General features: G+C 39.6%; 1 protein-coding gene across 1 annotated transcript; it reads right to left on the bottom strand.

Annotated features, from left to right (window-relative positions):
- Nucleotides 1-10,214: 10,214 nt before the first annotated feature.
- On the bottom strand, nt 10,215-19,348 carry GLYATL3 (glycine-N-acyltransferase like 3). Its single transcript, XM_007523301.1, has 5 exons — nt 19,271-19,348; nt 17,800-17,907; nt 15,459-15,585; nt 10,958-11,084; nt 10,215-10,644 (listed from the first exon to the last, which is right to left on the bottom strand). Exons 1-5 carry the CDS (start codon nt 19,346-19,348, stop codon nt 10,215-10,217), a joined length of 870 nt encoding a protein of 289 aa, XP_007523363.1.
- Nucleotides 19,349-20,519: the final 1,171 nt, after the last annotated feature.

Here is a 20,519-nt window from a genome sequence, read left to right as displayed (position 1 = left end):
TACCTCAGCTGACTGCCAACTCTGTTTCCAAGAGACTGGAACAGAGAAGTTCAGTGTAGGCGTAGGGGACCAGATTGGGTGACGAGACGTCAAGCGTTGGACAGGGTGGGTGAAGATATCTGCGTATATTGGCAGATCCGGTCGAGCGTAGACGTGGGAAATGAACTTAGATGATGCTGTATCCGGACGAATATCTGGCAGGGCAATGTTGCTAAGAACTGGCAGCCATGGGACCGGGGTGGAACGGATGGTTCCAGAAATGATCCTCATGGAGGAATATAATTTGGAATCGACCACGTGGACATGGGGGCTACGGAACCATACTGGGGCACAGTATTCTGCAGTCCCTACTAATGTTGATCCACATTGAGGGCAAGGTCCTGAAGAGGCCCACAAGAGGGTCCACTATGTTGTTCCTGATGGAGATGACCAGTGACAGTGGAGAGAGGGATCTGTTAGAGGTCTAGGCCCATCATGTCTGTGTGGGAATCCTAGGATTCCCTGACTAGAGCCCCAGGTGATGGACTGGCCTGGTAGTGACCAAAAGAGTCATCATTAAAGTATGCCAGTCTCTTGCCCTTCTCCAGCTTTTGTAGTCCTTACTTTGTCTGACAAGGTTAGCCTTGGAGTGATTGAGGGAAGTGAAATAGGAAGTAGGTAAGGAGGGTATCTAGGGCTAAGTAGAAACTATTTGATTAAGTAATTTATTTATTATTATTTTTTTTTAGGTCTTTCTACTTGCCTGCTGTGTCAGTCCCTATTCAGGGTGCCACTATGCCGGGCTAGCTTCCTGGGCGGGAGACAGACGACCAGGGACTCATGGCTGAGTGGAGAGCAGTATTTCTTTATTTGACGTGGAACACAGTGCAGTCTAAGCTATCACTAATCACAATCTTGTCCTTCTCTATCTTTCCTCTCTCTCCTCCTGTGAAAGAGTAATGTAGGATAGAAATACGTAGGATAGGGGGTGGGGAGAAGGAAGAAGCACAGACCAGCGAGGACTAAACCAAAATCTCCCGGAGGCAGGGGGAGTGAGACCAAACCAATTTAACAGGATGGCCATGTAAATAGACCACAATGTCAAGCAATGTAACAGAAGGGCTCCCAGAAGCAGAACTAGAAGCACACCAGCACTGCTGCACTTACTGAGTCACTGCAAACTCTTTTGCACTTTTGCTTTAAAGTCTTTATTTCCCCCTAACTTACAGATAGTGCACATGTGCTCTGTCTCATGGGCCCTGGTCTATATCCAGGTTCTGTAACTTTGTTAGGAAGTGCACCACCTGAAATGGAGCTAAGGAGTCAAGTGAGTTAGGAACAGTCTCACCTGAGTGCTGAAGCTGAAGGGTTGACTCTACATTTGGCCTCTCCAGACACAATCCGAAGTGAAACATGTCGAGGTGGTACTGGTTGCTTATGCAGTTTGAATTCTTGATTGTATTTTTCTTAGGCAGAGTGAATGTTCATTACTACTAAAATACACTGACACATGATAATCTCACCAATATCTACCCAGAGCTGACAGGGTGAGGAGACACCTCTGGAGATTTGATCCGGTTAACTGTAATGACGTCTCATCATTGCATTGCCAAGGTTCACAGTGAGGTACTCACTACCAAAACTGACTTAATTTCTTTCCAGTTATAAGTCTGCCTTCAGAACTATTTTCTACCTGTGTTTTCTCTCTTTACCCTTCTAGTTGATTTTTATAGGTCTATTTGTTCATTTTAGTATATTTCATATCTATCTATCTATCTGCCATCTATCTATCTATCTAATCATAGAGAGAGCCACTAACCAGAACACAGCTTGCTCATCTAATGCACAGAAATGGAACTATTTGTCTCATAACCAAGGATTAGACTCCACCTCCTCAGCCCACTCTGGGCAGCCTTAGCTGGTTTCTAAATAGATGATACATACACTTTCCTAGGATTTCTCTGCATTGTTTTACAATAACTATCATATTTTTCACATAAACGATTTTTGTACTCTGCTGACAGTTACATATTATTAACTAGTAAGTAAACGAAAATATATAGACAATGTTTTAATGTCTATAAACACTGCTATAATGAGCTTCCTTTTTACATAAACACTGGAATATCTTCTATTATGATAGAAGGGTGAATTTTAAGAGGTGGAATGTTTGGATCAAATTTTACAATTTTTTTACACTGCACTTCCCAGGTCTGATTCTGTTAGTGAACATTTTTAATTGCAGTATAATATACATATAGAAATATTCACGAGGGTCGGGTGGTTGGGTGCACATGTTACAGAGAGCAAGGACCCAGGTTTGAGCCCTCATTCCCCACCTACAGTGGGAAAGCTTTGCAAGTGGTGAAGCAGGGCTGCAGGAATCTCTTTGTCTCTCTCTTTTAATCACATCCTTTCTCTTGATTTCTGGCTGTCTTTATCCAATAAATAAATAAAGATAAAAAGTAAAAAAAATCATGAAACAAATTATGTATCTTGTTGGACTTTGAATAGGTGAATATACCCTATGTTTTAGTTCAATAGGTCAAGAATCAGGGTATTATTACACACCAGAAGAAACTTTCCTGTTCTTCTCTAGTTAATATAAATGATCTGAGAACAATTGAGAGTGATGGGGAAGAAGAGGGAGAGAGAAAGACAGAAACCATTTGTGAAGCTCCCGTTGTAGCTGGCCAAGCCAGGGCTTTGAACCCTGATCCCCTGTACCTGTAATGTGTCCACTCAGTGGGGTGAGGTACCACCTGGTCTCCATTTGTTACTATCTTTCTGAAAAGTAACCATTTCTTGACTTTGAAAGCTACATCATAGTTTCTTTTCTTTTTTAATTTATGTAAATGAAATCACACAAAATAAACTTTGTTTCTGACTACCGTTGGTGTTCCTATGTCAGATTTTACAGTGTAGCAGGACATTTTCATTTCTTACATAGTGTTCTAAGTAGTTTAGCGCCAATGACCATAACTCAATCTTAAAATGCTTCTCCTTTCTTTTTTCAGTTACTTCCTGGCTTTAGAGGTAAAGGTGGACAACTCAGAGAGCAATGAGATAAAGGAAGACTTGCTCCACAGAATGCTAACTGGCTTAACCAGTTAGCAGAACCACTAGAAACACAGCGTTAGCATTTGACAAGTTCAGGCTCTTGATCACTACCTGGAAAACTTTAATTTGCATGAATGTGGTAAATCAAATCACGTGTGAGTTAGAGTTTCCACTGTAAGACAATATCTTATTCTTTATAAGAATTAAGTTATTTATTTGGAACATGCCACAATAATTGTCAGCACATGGTTAAAGGTAAAATAAATAGTATGTATATTACTAAGGAGGAAATAGGCTGTGATAATATTGTCATATGACATGCAAGAGGAACCCGGGCTTAATCAATACTAAAGATAATTAGCATCCCTGGGGCAGAAGCTAGACCACATTCTCCCAAGAGCTTTGTGGACTGTGGTTACTTAGTGCTTGTCCCTCTGGCTCAGGGATCAGTTGGCAGGTAACCACTGCATCAGCTTGAGGGAAGCTTATATTCATTTCAAAGGAGTCATATTTTTATTGAAATGAAACTCTCCTTCAGATGCTTTAATTTTTCCTCAAGTTAAATACTTACACTCTAAATTTCCTCTTATCTTTTGTAGTTATGATTTGTGAACACCATTAGGATAAGAAACCAGTATTTTCTTTTTTAAAAAATATTCTTTATTGGGGGACAATAGTGAAATACAGTAGTTTGTACATGTGTAACATTTCTCAGTTTTCCACATAACAATTCAACCCCCACTAGGTCCTCCTCTGCCATCATGTTCCAGGAACTGAACCCTCCCCCCACTCCAGAGTCTTACTTTGGTGCAATACACCAACTCCAGTCCAAGTTCTACTTAGTGTTTTCCCTTTTTATCTTGTTTTTCAACTTCTGCCTGTGAGTGCGATCATCCCTTCTTCATCTTTTTGAGAAACAAATATTTTCTTCTTTTTTGCCTCCAGGGTTGTTGCGGGGGCTTGGTGCCTGCACCATGAATCCACTGATCCTGGAGACCATTTTTTCCCTTTTGTTACCCTGGTTGTTTTGCCATTAGTGTGGTTATTGTTATCGTTGTTATTGATGTCATTGTTGTTGGATAGGATAGAGAGAAATGGAGAGAGGAGGGGAAGAAAGAGAGGGGGAGAGAAAGAAAGACACCTGCAGATCTGCCAGAATTCATCTTCAAGCTGAACTTGGAACATCTTGTGTTTGGACTATTAGAACAGTTTCCCAACTGATTCTCAAACATATTAATACTATGCTGTCAACTGTGTGTGTGAGTGTGTTTTTGAAGAAGTTCCTGAAATCAGTATTATGTCCCTATGCCTTTCTATATCTTGAGTGTCTCACTCTTTTCTCTTTACTCTAGAAACTACTGCATATATTTCTTAAAAGTGCCAAAAGCACAATGGAAAGCTGAAAAAGGGGAGTCGGGCGGTAGCACTGCAGGTTAAGTGCAGGTGGCACAAAGCGTAAGGACCGGATCCCGGTTCAAACCCCAGCTCCCCACCTGCAGGGGAGTCACTTCACAGTCGGTGAAGCAGGTCTGCAGGTATCTTTTCTCCCCCTCTCTATCTTCCCCTCCTCTCTCCATTTCTCTCTGTCCTATCCAACAATGACATCAATAACAACAACAACAATAACTACAAAAATAAAACAACAAGGGCAACAAAAGGGAATAAATAAAACTTAAAAAAACTTAAAAAAAGAAAGTTGAAGAAGGATTATATCTAACACACTTATTGGAGAGATAAAAACTATGAATAATAAGTCTATAGATACAATGTGGGAGGAAAAAAAAATCTTCAGGCTATGGAGGCCAGGGGTACGGTCGGAGGTGGAAAATTCACCAAGCAGTGAAATTAAGAAATGGTTGTCCACCCACAGAATTCCAAGCTGCCCAACAGACTAACTTGCACAGAGACTAATGAAACAGTCTGCAGAGTCTGATAAACTCAGTTTTTGGTCACTATTTGGAAATTTTAAACCTGTATACACTTTGGTAAGTCATATCACCTCTGAGTGAGAATTTTCACAGTAAGACAACATCATTTTTTAAATATGCAAGTCATGTGTCAGACAAGGAGTTAATATCCATCATTTATAAATAATTAATCCAACAGCAGGATGAATTTAAAATTGGGCAAGAGATCTGAATAGACACTTTTCCAAAGGCATATTACGGGCACATATAAGCCACTTCTTATCACATATTATTATCTCACTAAACCTTAGTGAGAGATTACCTTACACATGTCAGAATAGTTATTATCCAAAAGATAAGAAGACACAGGCTTGGAGAGGAGGAAACCTTCATATACTGTTAGTGGGGATGTGAGCTGACAAACTACTAGGAATAACAGCAAAAAATTGGAAGTAAAAATAGATGATCCAGCTTCCCCATGCTCTTAAACTTCTCTCTGATATAGTTTCTTACTTACACAAAAGGACAATAATCTTATAGGATCTGCATCTTACTATTATAAATACACGTGTGTGCGTTATGTAAGATGATTAAGATAGTACTTGCCAGGTAACTAAAAGAAGCAGCTTAGCCTTTCCTTCAGTTTCTAGCAAATGGAAAGATATAAATGAATATACAATCTTGTTTCTACTTGGATTCTTCTGATTTTCTACTGTCTATATATAGAAAATTTAAAATTTCTATAATCCTTTCAAAATATTTTCTATTTTAATTATATATATATATATGGATAGAGAGAGAGAGAGAGAGAGAGAGAAGAGAGAGACATATGGAAAGACAAAGATATATATGGATAGAGAGAGAGAGAGAAAAAAGACTATCAACAGAGCACTGCTCAGCTCTGGCATATGGTGGTGCTGGGAATTGACCCTAGGTATTTGGAGCCTCAGACATGAAAGTCTTTTGCATAACCATTATGTTAGCTCCTCAGTCCTATCCTATTTCTTCTGGAAGAAACTCAAAAGTAGTTCAAATAGGAATTTTCATAGTCTAATAAGGCATCTTCAGATAACATTATTAAGATATCTTTAGATAACATTACAAATTGTTGTTATATAATAAATTGATGGGCTTTACAGTTAACAATATTTATACTTTTCCCCGTATTTGGGAGCTACTCTCTTCTCTGATCCAGCTTTCTAGTCTTTTTTCCAACTATGACACCATCTCCCCAGACAATAGCTTGGGTCCACCTACATATTAGAAGTCAGGCTCAGGCAAAAACTAGTAAAACTATGGGCACCTTGGAATATACCTAAAATAGACTTACTAGCTTTTTCCAAAACGGAGACCCCAAATCTTCATCTGCAATATTCCTGTCTTGCAATGTTCTAGGTTCATGATGAGTCAACAACTTGTTCTGCTTTATATCTTAAGTCTTTTTTTTTTTTTTTTTTGCCACCAGATTCCGGATGCTACCATGATGCCAATGGGACTTCCCTGGGAAGACGACCCCACCAATGTGTCCGGGAGCCCCACCTCTCTAGATCCTTACCCCACTAGGGAAAGAGAGAGAGAAGCTGGGAGTATGGATCAACTTGCCAACACCCATGTTCAGTGGGGAAGCAATTACAGAAGCCAGATCTTCCACTTTCTGCACCCCATAATGACCCTGGGTCTATGCTCCCAGAGGGATAAAGACTAGGAAAACTATCAGGGGAGGGGATAGGATAAGGAGATCTGGTGGTGGGAATTGTGTGGAATTGTACTCCTCTTATCACATGGTCTTGTCAATATTTCCATTTTATAAATAAAAATTTAAAAATTAATACAATTATTTAATAGTGCCATTACTTTGTTAAGTTTAATAATTAGTAAGTTACATATTTTTATTTTGAATATGTTTCTTGGTAAAGATTTTCTTTTATTTTTTATTATTGATTTAATATTGCTTTATAAAATTATGAAACAACAGGGGCATAATTCCATACCATTCCCATCATCAGAGTTCTGTGTCCCCTTTCCTTCTACTGGAAACTGTAGTAGTTGTCACAAGGTCACAGGTATGGGTTGTCTATTATTTCTATAACTATATTTATATATTTACCTTTTTTTCTTCCTATAGTCCTGCCTTCTCTTTTAAAAAATTTTTTAATATTTATTTATTTATTTTCCCTTTTGTAGCTCTTGTTGCTTTTATTGTTATTGTAGTAGTTATTGTTGTTATTTGTCATTGTTAGATAGGACAGAGAGAAATGGAGAGAGGAGGGGAAGACAGAGAGGGGGAGTGAAAGACAGACACCTGCATACCTGCTTCACCGCTTGTGAAGAGACTCCCCTGCAGGTGGGGAGTCTGGAGCTTGAACCGGGATCCTTACTCTGATCCTTGCACTTTGTGCCACGTGCGCTTAACCCGCTGCGCTACCGCCCGGCCCCTCTTCTCTTTCTTTCTAAGTCACATCTACACCGTTTACTACTTCTGAATGTTCTTCCTATTTCCTTTTCCCTCTTCAGGTCTGAATGGAATTGGAGTTCAGAGCCCTCTGGTCATCTTCCCCTAACATTATTCCCCCTCTGGGGGTATGGACCAATATGTAAGACAATTTTCTTATCCTTTACAAAGATTATCTGTTTAGAACTTCACATAATTATCAGCACATGCTTACATGTTAAAGAGGTAGCATGTCTGTTGTTGGGAAGGAAACAGGCTGTGGTAATATTGCCATAAGACATGCAGGCAGAACCCAGACTTAATTGGTGTTAAAGATAATTAGCATCCCCCGGGCAGAGACTAGACCACATTCTCCCAAGAGCTTTGTGGACTGTGGTTACTTAGTGCTTGTCCCTCTGGCTCAGGGATCAGTTTCCAGGTAACCACCACACAAGGATGATTTAAGCTTATTTGCTTTCTCAAAGAATCATAAATTTTTTTAAATATAAAAATAAAGCTGTTTTTGGACAGTTCATTTACTTTTTCAAGTTTAAAACTTACATTTTGTATTTCCCCCCTACATTTGTAGATTGGATTTTGTGTCTTCTATCTGGATTAAAAAAAATTTTTTTTCTATATGGTTAAAGCAATTTCATGCAAACTAGACAAATTCAACTACTGTGTTCATACCTGCTTTCAGTGTAAATGAAAGGACAGTTTCTGATGTTTATCTTTTACTGACATTGAGAGATACACATGCACTAGCAATTAGAGTCCGCAATTAAAAATAATCACAAGGATAAAAAGCTACTGGAAGCAGCAGTTTATTTCTTTAAATTGCATTTATAAGATATGTATGGTTTAGTACAAAGATCAGATCTGAAATAGAATATTAGCGATGTAGCTCAGCTTTCTGTACTGTCCCTCTATATAGTCTTGAAGAGGTCACTGATTTTCCCTCTGCCTCATATTTATCATATGTAAGAAATAAAATTTATAACTTATCAAAATTCTATAGATGGACAGATTCAAGAAGAAACATAACAGAAATTCGTGAGTGTGTGTCTATGTGTTCATTTACATGTCCAAATGCACATATATAAACCTTTGTTTCTATGAGCAAGCAGGTTATAAATAACATTACAGGAACAGGTGAGTGGTAAGGTTCAATTCTTAGCTAATAGCACTTGATTCCAGCATGTAAATGACTCTTATTTTCATTCCTCTGTCCAATGTAATCGAGAAGTGAGAATTTATTATTATTATTATTTTATTTTTTTGCCTCCAGGGTTATCACTGGGGCTTGGTGCCTGAACTAGGAATTTACTGCTCCTGGAGGCCATTTTCTCCATTTTGTTGTTGTTGCCATTGTTACAGCTGTTGTTGTTGGATAGGACAGAGGGAAATTGAGATAGGACAGAAAGACAGAAAAGGGGAGAGAAAGACACCTGCAGACCTGCTTCACGGCTTGCGAAATGACTGCCCTGCAAGTGGGGAGGGGGGGACTGGGGCTCGAACCGGGATCCTTAGGCTGGTCCTTGCACTTAGCGCCAAGTGCGCTTAACCCGCTGTGCTACCGCCCCGCCCCTGGGAATTTATTTTAAAGGCAAATTCAGATCCTACTCCAGAGCTACTGAAATAGGGATGGGGTGTAGCCAGTGACTGGTGTTGTGTTACTACCTGCCCTCTAAGTGGTTCTGAACAGAATCAACTGCCCTTGAAGACTCCCAAGAGAAGATTAATGCCATATACAGATGGGAGAGTCTGGAGTTGGAGAAAATGCAGGTATAATCTATGGAGCGCTTGGGCCAGAGGGCTTACGAAGTGGATCTGATGAGACAGGACTGGTAGGCAGAGGAGATTTGCATGGCTGTAAGAATACACAGTGGCGATCCGATAATTACAACACAGAGAAGCAATCATGAAGTAATAGTTGCATGCTTCTGTTACATTATTTGTTTCCACACTATCAGGTGTGCTACTATACTAAGTGCTGACTTTAGAACCTTTTTCCTATTGTGAATTTTAGAGGATGATAATTACTCTTTTTTTTTTGCCTCCAGAGTTATTGCTGGGACTCAGTGCCTGTACCATGAATCCACTGCCTCTGGAGACCATTCCCCCCCTTTTGTTGCCCTTGTTGTAGCCTTGTTGTGGTTATTATTATTATTGTTGTTGTTGATGTCGTTTGTTGTTAGATAGGACAGAGAGAAATGGAGAGAGGAGGGGAAGACAGAGAGAGGGGGAGAGAAAGACACCTGCAGACCAGCTACACTGCCTGTGAAGCGACTCCCCTGCAGGTGGGGTGCCAGGGGCTCGAACTGGAATCCTTATGCTGGTTCTTGCACTTTGCGCCACATGCGCTTAACCTGCTGTGCTACCGCCTGACCCCCCAGAGCTGATTACTATATCAACTTATTACAGAAACCTGAGACAGGATAAGTTAACCCTGCTCTTGCTGGCCCCATAGTTCTTCTTCATATGTATAGGAGAGATGTTGGGGAATCCAAGATTCTCCTGTAGTTTTATATATATATATCTGAGAAATTGTTACTTCCAAGACTGTTGCCACAGTATACATTTCCACAACTTCTCAAAGTATGTGTGAGTACATCTTGTTCACAGTCAATATGTCATATCCCTTCAGTTTTGGTTTTTCTCACTGGAAAAACCTAAGGAAAGAGAGAAGGAGGGGAGAGAGAGGAGGGAAGAGGGAGAGACAGAGACAGAGAGACAGAGACAGAGAGAGAGAATAGACCTTTGTCAAAGTGCTCCTGCATGTGCACATGTGTGCTCAGGAAAAAAGACAAAAAAAAAAATCCTGACCCTTTACTGGACTAATGGAAAGCCTTGCTAGATAAAGTTGCCGGGGTAAGAATAAGCCTGTGAAAACGACAAGGCAATATATCAGTGCAGATACTCTTCAGGAGATTTAGTGATGCTACATTGTCATCCAGGACGTTGCCTTGAGCGGGAAATCCCCTGCTTTGCAACTTCTTAGCTAGTGTGAGGGCCACAAGGCGGCTGTAGCCTTTCCTGCGATGCTCTGGCAGGGTGTAGCCATGGCACATAGTGGCGAACTGGTCTGTCAGAGACCATGAGACTGGGTTTCCCTTGTCATCACGGATACACACACTAGGGAAGCAGGAAATGAGTTTTGCTATGTACCGGAGACACTGCTCATTGCCACCCCGAGACCAAGTCCGGTTGAGAAGATCCGCGTCAGCAACACTCAGGTAGGTAAGTCGTGGGGGTCGGGACGACAGTCTAGAAGAAAATGCCGTGAGTTAGATGATATTGTGAGACTGCCGCACTCCCGACTGTCTACTGTATACTGACAATACAGTACTCTTCAATTCACTTGTGACTATGGACAATACCGATTTGAGTTTGCAGCAAACTGAGCAGTCAAGCACAACAGACAGGAAGAGAACGCATATACACAAGTAAGAGTTCAACTAAATGGTCAGATCCACCCCCCACCAAGTAAATCTTTAATGACACTAACTAGTCCAGTAACTGTACTGTCTTTTAGTAGCAGCTTAGTCCTATCCCAAATACAGAAATTCGCTTTACGTACAGGTGACTGGTGTCTGGCTGGACGGAAATAGGAGGTAAGTAAACAGCCTTGAAGGAAGTCAGCTTTACATTCAACTGTTTTGAGCTGGCAACAGCTCGTGAAACATCACACAATTCACTCTGCAGCCCTATATATGGAAAGACATATTTGAAACCAAAAAAAAAAAAAAGGAAAATTTTTTACAGATTTAGAAGAGATTAGGGCTATAATTATAAGAGAACAGCGTCATGGTTTTATATCAACTGCTGAAGACACAGTGGAAACTGGAGTCTTCACAAATATAAAGAATGTTCTACCCACGGAGCAACCTCTGACAAAAAGGAAGATTTGTTGCAGTATTTTTAGGGACAGTAAGTATAAATAACACAACACACTATTACCTTGAATTATTTTAAGCACTCTATATCCATGTGTAAATTATTATAACTACTCCCTGCATGATTTTCAGATTGTGTATTAGGACTTTAACTTTCCATCACATGATGCAATTAGAACATCATTTTCCATGCATATATGTTATGGGGCTAGCCCTTAGTAATGTGAGAATTTTTATATTCTGACTTCTCAGGTTGATCAAAAGCCTTTTGAGGTAGGGGATATGTTATAATTTTTATAATTCTAAAAGTGTATGTGGTCTGGTATATGACTCGAAGTGTAAATGACTTTAGATTTATTTGGAGTGGCATTTGATTTCAAAGAATCCTTCTATCTATGAATAAATGTCTATCACAAAAAACAGCAAGGTATAAAGTTAATGTTAGTGAACTTTATCCAGAATTTAACTCTTGGATTCTAATTAGAGTCTCATTTCTTGTAGCTATAAATTCTTTTCAGTGCCTCTTATATACAGAGCACTATCCTGGCACTACTTAACCATGGGTGTTGTATGCTTTACATTGGGTTGTTCTAGCTCTCCCCTGCCAAGAAAATTGGTTCAGTCCTGCTAGTTTCATGGGCCCGCTTGTCCCCGCCCCAAGGAACCCCGAGAGAGTTCCAGAGTTCCAGAGTTCCAGAGTGCTTGGCGCCGCCGCGGGGGAAAGAGGCAACAGAGTTCTGTTTGGTGATTAGTTTGGGTTAGTTTATGAATTGTTGTTCCTGAACAAAGAAATACAGCTTCCCTACCCAGCTGTATGTCTCTGGTCATCTCTGTTACCCACCCGTGAAGCCAGCCCGGCCAGCTGGAGCCTCCGAATTTTAACAACACATGTGTACAAGAATAGCATGGTCTCTATACTAATAGAGCTCATAGCAAGTCAGTTTAATTTCTAGAATTAATCTCCTCTGCTTCTCCAAATTCCTATCTGCTCCATCTTTTCTGGTCTGGGTCACGATTGATAAATTCTTCTGAAAACTGACTTTTCTACCCCTAGATTTAAAGCTAGTTAGTTCCTCCCAGTAAGGCACTGCTTTTGAAGAAGTCATGTCTAGAAATCCGTGTTGAATAATCTGAAATCTGACTACTGACTTATCTCTCAGACAATCCAGTCAGTCTAAGAAAAAACAAGCAGGTTTTCAAATTAATGTCATAAAATCAGAGATGCTGTGGTAGCACCCCTGTTATAAAATCACACTCCAATAGCTCACTCCAGAGTATGAGCAGAAAATCTGTACAAAGCTGACTAAAGCTAGTTCAAATAAAACTTCAGACAGCTCAAGATCGATTCCAAGAGCATTTTCCCTCTTACATTAGTCTGAAATGATTGTGAATTTACCTTGACAGTTCTATAAAGCAATGTTCAATTGCTAGATCTGGCAGATCTAGAACAGTGCATTAAAACAAATGCATAGCTTAATTAACTTATGGATTTCAGCTATGGCTAAAGTCAGAGAATAGAAATTTACTAGCCATCTTGTACTTGACAGTCCAGCACAGTTTCCGACTTCTCCCCTAAGAATAACTGAATCATCATTTTATAGTAATCTTTTCCTTTTTACAATTTTCTTTTTTTTTTGACTTTCATTCTTTTTAAAATATGTATTTATTTACTTTTTGTTGCCCTTGTTTTTTTATTGTCGTTATAGTTATTATTGTTGTTGGATAGGACAGAGAGAAATGGAGAGAGGAGGGGAAGACAGAGAGGGGGAGAGAAAGATAGACACCTGCAGACCTGCTTCACTGCCTGTGAAGCAACTCCCCTGCAGATGGAGAGCCGGGGGCTTGAACAGGGATCCTTCCTCTGGTCCTTGTGCTTTGCGCCAGTGCACTTAACCTGCTGCGCTACAGCCGGACTCCCCCTTTTTACAATTTTCTTATCCAAGTTTGTATCCTTTAATACTACAGTTCCATTTTTTGTCTTGTGAGTATATATATATATATATATATATAAAAGGAACACTGACAAAAACCATAGGATAAGAGGGGTACAACTCCACACAGTTCCCACCACCAGAACTCCAGATCCCATCCCTCCCGACAGCTTTCCTATTCGTTATCCCTCTGGGAATATGGACTCAGGGTCATTGTGGGATGCTAAAGGTGGAAGGTCTGGCTTCTGTAATTGCTTTTTTTCTTTCTGTCTCCACTGTGTTTTAAAAGTTCTTTCAACTTAGTTAAAGAATACCATTGTTCTCTGGCTAGAGTTTCTATTGTCTGGGTTTTCATGATTATTTTTTAGTGTTGTTGTTAACCGTTTCCTTTTTTTTTGTTTGTTTAGTTTACCATTTTTTTTTGTCTTTTTTTTTTTTTTTCCTCCAGGGTTATTGCTGGGTTCAGTGCCTGCACCATGAATCTACCACTCCTGGAGGCCATTTTTTCCCCCTTTCATTGCTCTTGTTGTTGTAGCCTCGTTGTGGTTACTATTATTGCCATTGTTGATGTTGTTTGCTGTTGGATAGGACAGAGAGAAGTGGAGAGAGGAAGGGAAGACAGAGAGGGGGAGAGATAGACACCTGCAGACCTGCTTCACCGCCTGTGAATCGACTCCCCTGCAGGTGGGGAGCCGCGGGCTTGAACAGGGATCCTTGCTCTTTGCGCCACATGCACTTAACCCACTGTGCCACCACCCGACCCCCTAGTTTACCATTTTTAATAAGTGATTTTATACTTACAGGTCAAAGGAATATGCACTTATTATTGTTTTTTGGGGTGTTTTTTTTTTGCTAATTGCATAATCCAAACTCAGGACATTCCTTAGAGTATACTTAACAGTAGGAAAGTGTATGAAGTGTTCAGGTTCCAATGGAGGCAAATCCTATCTCAACACACCCCCCAGAGGTAACTCACATATTTCATTTCTTATCCTTATATTTGCTTTTCTCCAAAAGAGTTCTGCTTATCTGAAGAGATTAGTGGGTTAACCCTCATTTAATATTATTTGCACATTTCTTGCCGATTAAAAATGACAAAAGCATTCCTGTGCAAGGTGTGTTGTCAGTGGATACGCAGTTCTGCTAAAGCTGCATGCCTAATGCTGGGGTTTATCCAGCTACCCTGACTGAAGCCTAGGCCACAGCAGGATCTGAAGATCAGACATTCTCAGGCTAGTTGATAGGCCTGTGGAGTTGTTAATGATTGAGGAACAGGAACAGGGCAACTTTTTAAGGTACTGCAATTAAGAATAGTGAAGATCCTGAAAATTCTTAGAAGCTCTTTGATATTCCAAAGAGATTAATCATAAATTCTTACCACAGAAGCTCAGTGTCAACACACCTCGTCAGAGAAGTCTGTGCTTGGGAGCCGGGCGGTAGCAGGTGGCGCAAAGCACAAGGACCAGAGTAAGGATCCGGGTTCGAGTTCCCGGATCCCCACCTGCAGGGGAGTCGCTTCATAGGCGGTGAAGCAGGTCTGCAGGTGTCTGTCTTTCTCTCCCCTTCTCTGTCTTCTTCTCCTCTCTCCATTTCTCTCTGTCTTACCCAACAACAACAATGACATCAATAATAATAATGACTACTACAATAAGACAACAAGGGCAACAAAAGGGAATAAATAAATATTTTTTAAAAAGAAGTCTTAACTTCTTTGCTTAGTGATCAATATGTATAATCTCAACTATATAACTAATCTTACTCACATTTGTTGCTATAAACTTATGGAAGGATCATCAGGCTAATTTAAATCTGTATTTATATACATGCTTTGAACATGCTTTCAGAGATTAGGAAGTATTTTATATGTATGTATATATATTTATTTTTATATTTATTTATTAATTAAAGGGGTAAGAGGAGAGAGAGAAACTGAGTCACGACTGTCAGTAGCTTCCTGAAAAAATGGTGGCAATTACAGAGTTACATCTCTAGAATTATGGATTCAGGTAATTTTCAGATAACTTACCCATGTGTCAAAATCGATTCAGTTATTAGCATGATTTTATTATGTCCACAAAGAGATACTTTTATTTTAACATTAAATTAACAGGAATAATTTCTAATTAGCTAAGTAATAGAACAATAATACATACAAGTTTCAGATTTATTTATTTATATGTGTGTAAGCCATATATTAAATAAATGCCATTTATGTGACAAAAGGAGACAAATGATTGTTTACATTGGACCTCACCTTGTATTTGAAAAATTTGGTCCCAATTGATAGCATCACACTCTTCTAAGAGCCACTGGTAAACTCTGACATCCTTATAGAACACAGCATAGGCATTGGTATAGTGATCCAAGTGATCTGTCTCAGCCTAGAATAGAAGACACGTCAGAAAAACATGAACATCTCATCTAGTTACTCAGTATTACACTGACTAAATGCCACTAGCTGTGACTATCTGGATAATATCTATTATGAAAAGTAGTCATCTGTGAACAATAGCTAAGTAGGAATTGCTTACTGAGGGTGAAAAAACAGAAGTTTTAGGACTTTTGAAATTAGCGAGGCCTTAAGTAATACAAAACCTAAGAATCATGTAAATTATATATTATTTTAAATTGTAAAATGAATCTTAAAACTTCCCTAGTTGTATATATGACTCAATTGATCCACCTATCACAATCACATACAGTTGAACTTTCCCAGTATGCTGTGGCAGTCTGTCTTTGAGCACTCAAGTCTATCTTACATTTCAGAGACAGAATGGAAATCATGTCTTTTTTGACTCTTCTTTCATATTTATCCAGATGAATATAGTTATTGATCATAAGGTATCACTAACTCAATGGAAAAACTCACATATGTATTTATATACATGCTTTGAACATGCTTTCAGGGATTAGGAAGTACTTCATCTGTATACATATATAATTTAATTATATATATATATTTACTTATTTATTTATTAAAGGGATAGGAGGAGAGAGAGAGAAAGAGAACCAGATATCATTCTGGTACATGTACTGACGGGGATTGACATAAGGATCTCATGCTCAGTAGCCCAGCACTTTATCTACTCTACGACTTTCCAGACCACTGAATTAGTTAAAATAACATTTAGGGGTGAGAGAAATAACATAACATTCACACAAAGAGACTTTCATGCCTGATGCTCCAAAGTCTCATGTTCAATCTCGGCACCCCATAAACTAGAGCTGAGCAGTACTTTGGTTAAAAAAAAAGAAAATCTTTGGAAAACATTAATCCCCCAATAAAGAAATATATATATAAATTGGAAGTCTGGTGGTAGTGCAGTGGGTTAAGCGCAAGTGGCACAAAGTGCAAAGGCCCAGGATCCCGGTTCGAGCCCCTGGCTCCCCACCTGCAGGGGAGTCGCTTCACAGGCAGTGAAGCAGGTCTGCAGGTGTCTGTCTTTCTCTCCTCCTCTCTGTCTTCCCCTCCTCTCTCCATTTCTCTCTGTCCTATGCAATAACAACAGCTATGATAACAATAACAACTACAACAAGCACAACAACAAGGGCAACAAAATGGGAAAAACAGCCTCCAAGGAGCAGTGGATTCTTAGTGTCGGCACCAAGCCCCAGCAATCACCCTGGAGGCAAAGAAACAAAAAACCCATCTGAATTATAATGTCTTTGTGGGAGGAGAGGAGAGTAAGTACCTTTGCCTTGTATTGTGAGGGTGGTAAGCTTTTACTTTCATGCAGAGCAGGAGGGAAGAGAACCATCCAGCTTGTTGGAGTGGGGTTCTGGCTACAGCGCTTGACAGACACCCCGCTTTGCTGGATTTCTGCTTCCCGTGGTTTGCAGGGAGGAATGAGGTGACTGTGCCTGAGAGCCCTGCCCGGCTCTTCATCAACTCTTAGGACTGCTCTGACTTTCCCTTTCAGGCAGTGAGGAGAGCAGGCTGGCATCATTCACATCTCTCTCTCTCTCTCTCTCTCTATTTTATTGGGGGAGGAATTAATGATTTATAGTAAATACAGTTGTTGGTACATGTGTAAAATTCCTCAGTTTTCTGCAAAACATTCTCATCCCAGCTTAGGCTCTTCTCCACCATCCTGCACCAGGACCTGAACCCACCCCCACCCACAGAATTCTTTGTTTCGGTGCAATAAACCAAACCCATCCAAGTTCTACTTTGTGTTTCTCCTTCCGTTTCTATTTCTCAACTTCTGTCCATGAATAAGATCACCCCATAGCCATCCTCCTCTTTTTGGCTGATCTCACTTGACAGGATTCCTTCAAGCTCCATCCAAGATGAGGTGAAAAAGGTGACTCCATCATTCTGAAGAGCTCAGCAGTAGTCTACTGTGTATATAGACCACAGCTTTCTCTGCTACTCATCTGTTGTTGGACACCTGGCCTGCTTTTATTAGGAAGTATTTTATCAAACACATTTAACCTAGGAGCTTTTTTTTTTTTTATGTCTGATACTCCAGAGTTCGTTAAAGCTAGTGGTTAAATATGTGGTTTACAAAGTTAAATTTTATGGTTCTGACATTATACTCACAATATCTAAATTTTCACTTCTATTGTTTTTTTTTTTTAAGTCTAAGTTGTACCTCTTTCTTTCGCCGGGTGATGACAGCTTTGAAGTCTGGCCATGAATCCAATACCACTTCCTTTTGAAAGGGATTCCCACGATTCATGTTCATCACTGCTCCATAAACCTGAGCAGGGAACCCCCAAATCCAGTCAGCCACAGTACTATCTGCTTTTGTTACAAAGCATTCCTTTCATCGCTTGTTCTAATTTATATTTACAACCATGATAGGGGAAGTGATAAATTCAAAAACATATCCACCACACATACACACCTCTCCTATTATTTCACCTACATACATGAAAAATGGCAAAAAAAAAAAAAAAAACCCAACCTGTATTGCTATCTGTTCATTTTTTAATATACTTTATTAGGGGGGAGTTCATGGTTTTAAGTACGGTTGTTGACACCTATGTACAACATGATAGCTGTCTAGGTATCTGGAAGACACCTGCTTCCCAAACTAGGTAATCCCCCCACCCTCACCCCCATACACACTCCTGGACCCCAGTGCCCTTTCATCCCATTCCATTCCCTCCTTCCTCAGAGTCCTTGGCTCTGAGGCTCAGAAAGGTGACAGCAAAAAAATGATAGCTGGTAACAAAAAAAGAAAAGCCACTGACAAAACTTCACAAACAAGATATTGCCATAAACAAATGATATAACAAAGCTGAAACTTCTGTTTTACTGCACACCTAGGTGATGTTCCTAGAAAGAATACCACTCACTCTTTTGTTACTTAACACATGTACATCTCTAATTTACCTTAGAAATAATCTAGTCCAGAATTGCTTAGATTTTTCTACGGGTCATCTAGTTAACTCTCATAAGGTAAGAATTGGACTATGAAAGATGTTTAGAGGGAGTTTAACAGATGTGTCTGCCTGGGGTCCCCCAAAATAATCGATTCAATTCATATACCGGAACTGAGCAGTACTCTGGTCCTAATCTTGTTCACTCCCTTCCTTCCTTCCTTCCTTCCTTCCTTCCTTCCTTCCTTTCTTTCTTTCTTTCTTTCTTTCTTTTCTTTTGAAGTTTTTTTAAAAATTATCTTTATTTATTTGATAGAGACAGCCAGAAATCAAGAGGGGAGGGGATGATAGAGAGGGAGAGAGACACAGAGAGACACCTGCAGCCCTGCTTCACCACTTGCAAAGCTTTTCCCCCTGCAGCTGGGGGACCAGGGGTTTGAACCTGGGTTCTTGTGCATTGTAACATGTGCACTCAACCAGGTGCACCATCATCCAGCCCCTGTTCACTCTATTTCCCTACCTCTTTCTTTTGGAAATTAATGAGTAAACCAAATCTAACTATTGGTGCCATATTCACTATCCTTTGACCCACTCTTTAGCATAAGGGCACTGCAAAGCTGCTTATTAACAAGTTCTCCCAGAGAGTCTTATCGGACAAAATGGAGAAATGGATACAAGCCTGATGCTGGTCCACAGATTAAACGAAATAAGTAAACACAACTCTTAAGTGGCTGGTACCTTGAGTGATTCAGGGAAGTGAGCCTTCAACATCTTTTCCAGCACTAGCAATTTGGTGGAACAGTTAAGCACCAACATCTTCTCCTGAGCTGTAGCAATTTCACACCAAATTAAAAATGTAAAGGAAGACATTTGATTTTTGAGTTCTTACATATGACTCTACCAATGAATAAGACTGAATTCCCATTTACACTAAGAATCATTTTGGACCATTCCTGTTTCCTCAGAATAAGGAATAAAAAGGAAAGATGAGAATGGAATGGGTAATTCAGAGAATACTCAAAAATGAAGGGTGATATCTGTATTTTTTTTTTTTTTATGGAAAGGTGTAAGTACTTCTACCGGGTTAAATCCTTCTATTAAACATGTTCATTGGATTCTAAATCCCCCAGGAGACTTATAATTTTGTCAGTTTACATCAATCTTAGTTTTAAGCCTGTCTCAAGTAGCCTGTGAGTGGCATGAGTGCTTTGATGACAAAAATTGCTGACGTTAATGTTAGAGAGACATTTCTCCCCAGGGTTCACACAGAAAGTACATTGTAGGCAATGATCACCATTAGACAACTATACTTTGAGTAATAGAGATGAATTTCATAAGGATCCTTTGCTTATGAAATACAAGGAAATGTTTAAAGAACACAAAACAATGTAGAAATTATTGTGAGTGCAGAAAGTACATGCAATTTTCAATTTTTTTTTGAAAGTCCTAATGACAACTGTTAACTTTGAAAGGTACAAGGTCAGAATGTCACATCCTGACCACTCAACTATAAATCCCCCATAATTAATGTGCTCTAGACTATAAACATTTGTAACTCCTTTAACCGACTGGAATCAACAACAGACTCATTAGGTGACGTTTTTGTCAAGGGAAATAATCCTTGTCTAAGCTCTAGGAATCGAAGATTCTTTGGTGCACTGAAGTGTTTACTACAAGTACCTCAATTTTTTACTGACTAAAAAAATCACATAACGAAAGCACTACATTCTCTTGGGAGGTTTTTAATTGTTTAAACGAATAACATGCAAGATTCTACTTTTATAATGTAATACACCATTTATAATACAATGGTGCTTGTCAACGAAGAAACAAACTTTAAAGAATCTACAATGTGCTGTGTAAGAGCGGCTTGTATTGAAATGTATACTCAAGTTAGAGCAAGGAGGAATTTGATTTGCTTTTATTGCCACTAGAGTTATCACTGAGGCTCAGGGGTGGCACTATGAATCCATCGCTCCTGGTGGCC

The sequence above is a fragment of the Erinaceus europaeus genome, chromosome 4, assembly GCF_950295315.1.
Source record: "Erinaceus europaeus chromosome 4, mEriEur2.1, whole genome shotgun sequence".
NCBI classification, from domain to species: domain Eukaryota; kingdom Metazoa; phylum Chordata; class Mammalia; order Eulipotyphla; family Erinaceidae; genus Erinaceus; species Erinaceus europaeus.
The sequence above is the reverse complement of the archived record's forward strand: the minus strand, read 5'-3'. Positions and strand labels throughout refer to the sequence as shown.